Genomic DNA, 8,320 nt, shown 5'->3' with positions numbered 1-8,320 from the left:
CAGTGCCCTATTTTTCATGACAGCTGCATTCCCACTAGCTTTATTCATTACATATTTTTCATGCTCTGTCAGATACTCAGCACCGTTATTTATCCACACCCCAAGATACTTGTACCCATCCACTACTAGCGTGAACTAGTGTTTGGAACGGCGGCGGCACGTAGCGGACAAGCGGGGAACTACATATGGTCGACACTGTCGGCTTCGCCTCGGCTATGGTGCCCATAACTCGGCCTTTGGAGACGCTGCGCAGTGAGCAAATATTCTAGTTCACTGTACCCTGAGGGCGGTTTAGGGTGCCTCGATGCCAGCGCCGCCGTTCAGGGTGGTGCCATCCTTTGACCGCATCCACGTTGCCTTTTCTCGCTGCGACGCCATTTTGAATCACAGCGTGCGGGCGCAGTTGCTCGGTGCAAGCAGCTGTGCTTGCGTTGTTTCAGACACAGTGGCTGCAGATTGCTCGCTGGTGGTTCTACTTGTTTGAGAGTGTTCGACCGCATGACCGACGAGCTTGTCAAGTCCACCGAGCCATCATGAGTTCATGACGGGCTGTTGTGTGCCAATGTGCTCCTGGCCATGGAACCCTTAAAGGCCTGCGTAGTTTTCGTTTCCCCCGGGACTCGGAGCAGTAATGAAGCTTAAGCAGTAATGAAGCTCAGTTTTTAGGTAGCAGTTATTTTTCCAAAAGCCTAACCCATCACCACCAAATATGTTGTGATTAAGGCCTGCAACTGTGCGTATAGGTGCCCAGCGAAGTTGAACTTAGACATGTTTTTCAGGGCTGCAGACCCATTATCCTGGTCGCGATTGGGCTTGAAATAATGTGCTGCTTTCTGTGCCTAGTGGTGTATGATACGCTTAAAGGAGTCTCGTGGCTAAATGACCCAACAACTACTACGACTGCTGACATCTCATGAACCGCTACTATACGTATATCTGTACACAGTCTTCAGACGACTGCTGAATGCAGCTGTCTGCGTGGCACAAGCTGGAGAGAGTTTTGATCGCAGTCGTTTGTTCAATATGGAAAATAGTGAAGCGCGTCAATTGGGCAACTCGGCCATTCGTACTTTTTCATCGCATTCCTTTGATGTCTTACGCTCAAAATGCAGAAATCTATGCACCTCGTCGGGCAGCATAGAGATTTTGTTCTCATCTCTGTCCATAATACCGAGACAAAAATACACGGGCCCTCTTGGGCACAGTGCATTTCCCCCTGTCGATTGTCCGGACAGCGAGTTTCCATATCAACGAGGCGGAAATACATTGAAAAAGTTTGGTCCCCAGAAAAACTGTACATAATTCAAGTCGTCCATATTAACGGAGGTCGTATTAACGAGGCGCGACTGTACTTTCTTTTCGGATTTAAAATTTAAAGGAAAGATTACTGCATATATTTAATGACCTCAAATTCACCCGTTTTGTGTAGTTTTATATGGAAGTTTTATAATGAGTACATATGGTCTTGAATAATATGAATACAATGAAAAAATATATGCAGAAGTGGGTTTTACAAACTGAGGAATCGCAGCAGAGCAACCGGTGCGCATGTTCATGGCGCAAGCGAAGTCTGCATATGAGCGCACGAGCACTAGCTCGGCGTTTGTGCGCCTGTCAGAAAAATGCAACGAGAGAAAAACTTGCAGTAATCCTTTGCCCTACCGCCAACGAGGGGCAATCAGTTTTCGTGGGCCTCGAGAAAGAAAACGCAGGCGAAGTGGCAACGTTAATTGGTAGAGGGTGGCATCGTTTTTATATACCAGCGCCCGCGTGTAAACAAATGTAATTGCACCCCTGAGCAATAAACAGGCGAGCAACTCGCAATTACACTTTGAAAGATTAAAAAGCAGACGTACACAGGCATCAGTCTTTGCGAGCACAACAAACGGAACCAGCCCGCAAGATGAAACTGAAACCAACCGCAGCGCGCGAGCGGCTGATGGCGCGCGGCTGTTATCAAAGTGCAGGACTTGAAAAACCAAAGCCACGTAGAAAAAGAAAGAAAACAATTTCTTCCACTCACACGGAGCGGAAGCACCTGCTGGGAAACGGAACTTTAAAATGATAGGCTGTTTTTCAAACCAACAGACGGCAGACTAATTGTTCAACCTCGACCACTCGGGGCCCGAAAATTAATTCATACAATTATGTCTTCGACCCTCGGATGTTAAAATGGCTATTATGATAAAAAGATGCGCAGTGCGATACTGATGAAAAAGTCTGTTAAAGTCAAAGCACTCTGAAGCGCGCCGAGGGAATGAACGGCATCGTAACGAACGCTAGCGCAGCTGATTCCGTATGGTTCAATATGGCGGCGCCGTTGAAAATGTCCACTCTGAACGGCGGCGCCAGCATTGAGATACCCCCAAGGAGGTTATAAATAGAATTGCAATTCTATTTATAACCTCCTTGGATACCCTAAAGGGCGGTTAGCCATGTGCTGCCATCTGTGGACCGTGGCGCCACTACAGAAAACTACGCCCAGGAGGTAATCACATGGTATTTCAAGCAAAGTCTAGTCGACATATTGTTCGTATCAATAGCGAAAATTATTGGAATCAAAGTCATGAGTGTCATGAGTTTTCCTGATGCCTCGTCTCGTAACAATTAGCGGGAGAGACATCGCAAGACAAAGCCTGAAGCAAGAAGCCAGCACGCAGCCAATACCAAGGCCAGCTGAAGGTGCGTTTGGTAGTCGTAGTTTCGATGTTTGTTGGACGTTGGCGTTCGTAGCGAAGCTCGGGAGATTCGCGGTTTGAGCGGTCTTTATCGCCGAAAGTGTGAGTTGGAGGTGCCTGCTAATACACTTGAATAGGCCAGTGTGTTCCCTTGCGTGGTCGTGCGAGTAGAGGTGATCCTTGGCACATTTTCACCGCCGGCTTCTGTCGTGGGCAACATGTCCGAATGAGACATGCTACCGAGAGCACGTGTGCTATCTGGCACCGAAGACGTCGTGTCAGAAGACGTAAGTGCGACTGGTATATTCCGAAGCTATCCACTTTCTTGCTCGGTCGGCTGAGTGTGTGGCGTTTAATTCTGAGTAGTGTTTAACTGCCCGCGTACAGTGCAGCCATGCGCGATGTCGCGGCTTGCGCCGGTGTTCATGTGTTCCATGGATGCATGACAGTTCCGTACCAAGTCATGGCTTAAATTCTGATACAGGCGGTGTTTCATTATGCTGCTTGCTGCCTGCAGCCATTATCTTTGGCCTCTAAAAGTGCATGGCTGACTTGGTATTACTCACGTCGTCAGCCTTTGCTATATTTGACACGGCGTGGGCCAAAAATACTTTTCTTTTTTTCAAACAGATGCGTTTCTAAACTGCCACTGAGTTGATCTTTGCGTATTGGTTTGGTTTTTCAGGACATATAAGGGTGTGCGGCCTACGTACGCCGAGAAATAGTCGACGCGGCATACTTGAAGAGAGTAGAACATTAACAACGCTTAGGGGCGTTGACATTATGTTGCTTTCGTTATCTTACGCAGCTGCACTTTGGAAAGAAAAAAAAATAGAGGATAGCAGCCATTCAATTGACTTCCCTCTTTCGGTACCAGAGTAAAAAAGGGCTATTGGGGTTGGTGGAAAATTGTGGCGAGGTTTAAATAGTCTAATAAGGCTCACTCCGAACCGGGGAAGGCTCTCATGAATGTCCAACGTTCAAAGCATTGCTGCATATTGTATCCACAATACGGACATGTGGGCATATCTTTGTTCATTGCTGCCGCACGGCGACCTGCTAACGGCCCTGTTTACTGGCGGCCTTATAAGGCAGCAATAGGTTTCAAAGCGTGTGACGTGGGCAAGTGTAATGATATTTTAGTGAAAGCGCTCGTTGGCTTAACTTTTAAAGGCCTTTGGTTTACTGCTGTGTAATACGATAGCTTTTATTCAGCATATATTAATATTTTTCAAGTAATTAATGTACAACCTTTGTCAAAATATAGATCCTAAGGGATTTGCTTCTGATCTGTGCTGTGTGGATCGTTATGCATCACCGGTGTCCTAGTTCTCCTCACCCCTGCAAAAGTTGAGGCTTTCATGGAGGCTACATTAGCCCTCTTGCATGGTTTAGAAGCAAACTGCTTGGTCTCTTTACTTTTGTGAAAGGCTGTATGTCTTTGCTGATCTAAAGAGGAAGAGTGCCCATGCCAATCGACATTTGTAAGATGTAAACAAGAATTTCTCTTCAGGTAGTGTCGTGAGCTTTATGTAATGGAATGCGGGAGCGCATGGCAGATAGTCTGCAACTGTACTTGTGGCGATATGTGGCAGCCATGTTTTGCAACATGATGGAAAGGGTTCTACTTCCTTGCCTGCTTCTGGCAATGGGGGATCACACCTCCATTCCACTTGATTTCTGAAAGCGGTTTCCGTGTATCGCCACAGGTAGGGCTATAGACTGTCTGCCACATGCTTGCGTGTTCCACTTCATAAAGCTGCCGAAAGTGCATAAACCTGTCAAGGCTCATGGATCTCATACTTCTGACCTGCTTTTTCATAAAGCTGCCGAAAGTGCATAAACCTGTCAAGGCTCATGGACCTCATACTTCTGACCTGCTTTTTACTATTGCTAGGGCCGTGGGAAGCTCATTTTCCACCAGTGAATCTCAATACTGTCACGTGAAAAATAGTTGAAAATAAAGAGGAAAGAAAATTCAGTAGTTTTAGGTGCTTAAGTGATGTTTTATACACATAGACTTTTCCATGCAGTTCCAATATTTTGGGTTTATTTTAACAGGTAGAGTGAATGAAAAAGCATGTAACAATTGTACTTGATAATTTTCATGCATTGCCAATTCGTAATGTGTTGGATATGGCCTTTTAACACGATAGCATTAAAGGGCCTCTGAAAAAACCTTTTGAGGAGAGCACATCAAATATCTCAATCACTGCATTGTGTTGTCACGAACACCTTAGCCTTATAATACGCTTCTACATGCAGCAGAACCCACAGTTGTGCACGAAAGTTGGCGAGCCCTTTCTGGTGACTTTTTCATGCTTGCACCCTTCTCCATCTCATGCTCGTGCATATACCAGTTCAGATGTGGCTATTGGTTAGATTCTTGCAGATATCAGGCAGCTACCGTGGCCGCGGCCATTAAGCCGCGTCTCTCCAGCTGGTCAGGAAGCTCTGCCCCCGGGGAACTCCTGAGCACGTCGGTGGCCGTTCGCCGACCTTACAGCGTACAAAAAGTGACAAGAGGAGAGGGAAAGGCGCGGAGACGCTGATGATTTTGACTACAGCTAACTCAGCTTCTACAAAGCGAATTAAAAAAATTCTTGGTGAAGGATATTTGTGCAGCAGCATCTTTTAATGTCTCAGGCATACCGTAACTTTATTAGAGCCCCTTTAAGAGTCTTGTTCAGCGGGCAACCTGACAGCGGTGTAGACGGCAGCATGAGCAAAATATCGCCAGAGAAGCCACCTAGGTGGGCCACCTAGGTCCTGTGACCTAACGACATCATCACAATGATCCCACCAGATTATGAGAAAATTGCCCACCATCTCAAGTGGCAGTAATTTTAAATTCATGATTGGTCGCGAAAGGCGGCTCAGGAAAAGCAACCTGGTTCTCGCATGCCCCTCTTACATCTGCTCTCAATGCTTAGATCTGCTCGATGGTGTAATAAGCCAGTTCGGTTACACTCCACTTGCAGTGCAGAAGCCATAGCTCTAGTTGTAGGACTACCTGGTTAACAAGAGGGTAACACTTTTGTTCAGGGAAAGGAAGGTATCGGTGTCTGGGACATTGGCGCTGATGTCTAGATCTTTCCCGAAGCCTCTTTGGTTTCTGTGGAAAAGAAAGTGAATTTCTTGGCCTAACGGATGAATCAGGTGGCCCACTCCCATTTTGAAGCATTTATTTTTGTTCTCTCGAGTACAGTGACGTGGCGGGATGCTTCAGATTCATTGACTTGTTTCACCATTGAACTGCACTGTGTAGGCACACTGCTGCTCCTTTCCACTTTAGCACTTTTGGTGAAATGAGATGGTTTTGCTGCAAAGGCCTTTGCAGAGCTTCATGTGACGAGGGTGCAAGAGAGGTGTGAGAGTTTTATGTGGTGTACATTTAATGGTAGCATATCACTTCTTGTAAATGTCTATAAAGTGCACGACTTCAGATATAACTGTGCACTGTTACGATGAGCCACTTGTAACTAGTATACAGTCGTTTTCCCTTTTGTGTCTTTACTCTTATTTTCATGCATGGGCCTTTGGCACTATCATAGTTTTTCCTCGCAGTCTTCTATGAGTGGCCAGTGTCTGGAAAGTTTCATGTCCAGAAAATAAATCATGATGTGAGGGATTTTGTGGCCATTCTATGTTTAAAAGAATACCTTGGTGGTTGTCTTGGGTCCAGGAAACAGCTTCCAAAAGAGAATTGCTTTTTCCTTGCATCAGGCAGGTGAGGAAGTTATGCCATTACAGTGAAAAGGACAGCATCCGCACACCATTGTTGTGTGTTGAGCAGGAGGTTGTGGGATCGAATCCCAGGTATGGTGGCCGTTTTTCATTGGAGATAAAATACGAAAGTGCCCATGTGCTGTGTAGTGTCAGTGCATTTTAAGGAATCCCAGGCAGTTGAAATTAATCCAGCACCTTCCCTACACTCCTCCTTTCTTTCCCTTTCCTCGTCACCACCCAACACTGCTCAACACTGAAAACATTGCAGTTTTCACTGGGTTGTGCACTAATGTGCTTGGGTGGCAATGTCTATGTTGAGAGCTCACCTTTCACCCCTGCGTAAAACCAAGTGCTTTTAGTAATATGCAGTGTTGTTACCGAAAAAAAGTAACTAAATACGTTACTCGTTACGCTAACAAAAAAAAGGAACGCGTTACTGCCCTACGTTACCTACAAAAAAGGCAATGCGTTGTCGTTACCATTACCGAAAAAAAGTACCGCAAGTTACTTTGCCGTTACTTCATAGCCATTAATTTTAATTAGTCTTTGAATTAAGAACTTACGATAACAGTTTTATAAAGCTCACATTTCACATAAAATTTCTAGCCCAAAAAACGGTTTTACGCGAAATCCTGATTTAACGAGAATACCTTGAACAAATGTGCAGGAGCTTAGCAATGTTAAAGCGCCATCTACAAACGGCGCCCAAAAAACACGAAAGAGATGTTATAGTGGCCTAAAGGTCCCTGCATAGATACATGTGGCTTCTGATTCTATGGCACATGGTAAGTGAGTGGTTTTTATTAAAATAATAATTAAAAGGAAGGAAAAGATTTTTGCTGGCCCCGGCCTCTGCCATCCATACTGAAGCACCTGAGCTGGAGTAGCGGAAATAAAGGATAGCAGGCAAAATGGAGATATGAAAGCAAAGAGGTGAGGGGACAAGAAGAGAGGATAGGGGGAGAGGTAATATACACAAACTTTTGACACAATAAGAAATGTGTCCAGGTTGTGCGTGTGATTAGTTCATGATGGAGCAAAAAAACGCGCACAGCACAGCACTATGTTGACTACAACTGGAGTGGGGCGTCCAGTTGTTAATCTTCCAAGGTAGAACTCGCGGAGCGTTCGGTCACTGCGTGTAACCACCTGTCGGAGAACAGACGGGACGGGACGTCAAGCCCGTCTGTTCGAGGAACGCGCAGAGGCTCACCAAGGTCCGCTCGCGGGTGCGCGCACTGCACTGTGGCCACAATAGCGTCATGAGGGAGTCTGGTAGTATGCCCAGCGCCCTGTAGGCCGCAAGCATATCGTGACGAGCATTGGCTTACGCGGCACAGTGAAGGAGCAGGTGCTCTAGTGTTTCCAACGCACTATGGCACATGGTGAAGCCATTTTCTGGAAGTGACATTAAACACAACATGACATTTCATCATCAATTCTAACATCACAAAGAAATATTGCGGAACTCTCAACAAATTTAAGGTAATTCTGAAAAATGGGATTTTCCAAAATGCTCCGAATGCTTCCACTCTTTAGAGGGTTGTGTGTATGAGTGGTTTGGGAAGGGGAAGTAGGTGAAGGCAGGTGTGGGAATGCGTGTTCGTGCACGTGTTTCGTGCTTTATGGGTATTCTGTTTTTCTTTTTTTTAGCTGGTTGCGTCGTCAAGGGCAGGTGTTTTCGTCGTCGAGAGCACCTGTACATTTTGTTTATTTACAACATCACTTTGGGCACTTTGCGTTTTTTTTTTCTAGAAAAGGGGGTCAGAGTGGGTTACAATTGGAACAAAAAGTAACTAGTAACGTGACACCTCACGTTACCGAGAACGTTAACAAAAGTGCGTTACCTGTTACAGTTCCGAAATGGTAACGACTACATTACTAACTTACCCAAAAAAGTAACGCCGTTACTT

The 8,320-nt window shown here is 45.7% G+C and overlaps 1 protein-coding gene across 6 annotated transcripts in view; it reads left to right on the top strand.

Annotated features, from left to right (window-relative positions):
- Positions 1–2,651: 2,651 nt before the first annotated feature.
- The window catches only part of LOC144136360 (uncharacterized), a 47,237-nt gene continuing 41,568 nt past the window's right edge, over positions 2,652–8,320 (top strand). For all 6 annotated transcript variants that reach the window (XM_077668627.1, XM_077668625.1, XM_077668624.1 and 3 more), the window contains exon 1: positions 2,652–2,965. In XM_077668627.1, the coding sequence (XP_077524753.1) occupies positions 2,912–2,965 (54 nt within the window). In that variant the 5' untranslated portion in view covers positions 2,652–2,911. The remainder of the gene's footprint in view (positions 2,966–8,320) is intronic.

The sequence above is a fragment of the Amblyomma americanum genome, chromosome 6 (assembly GCF_052857255.1).
Source record: "Amblyomma americanum isolate KBUSLIRL-KWMA chromosome 6, ASM5285725v1, whole genome shotgun sequence".
Taxonomy (NCBI): Eukaryota; Metazoa; Arthropoda; class Arachnida; order Ixodida; family Ixodidae; genus Amblyomma; species Amblyomma americanum.
Note: the sequence above shows the minus strand (reverse complement) of the source record. Positions and strands in the feature narration are given on the sequence as shown.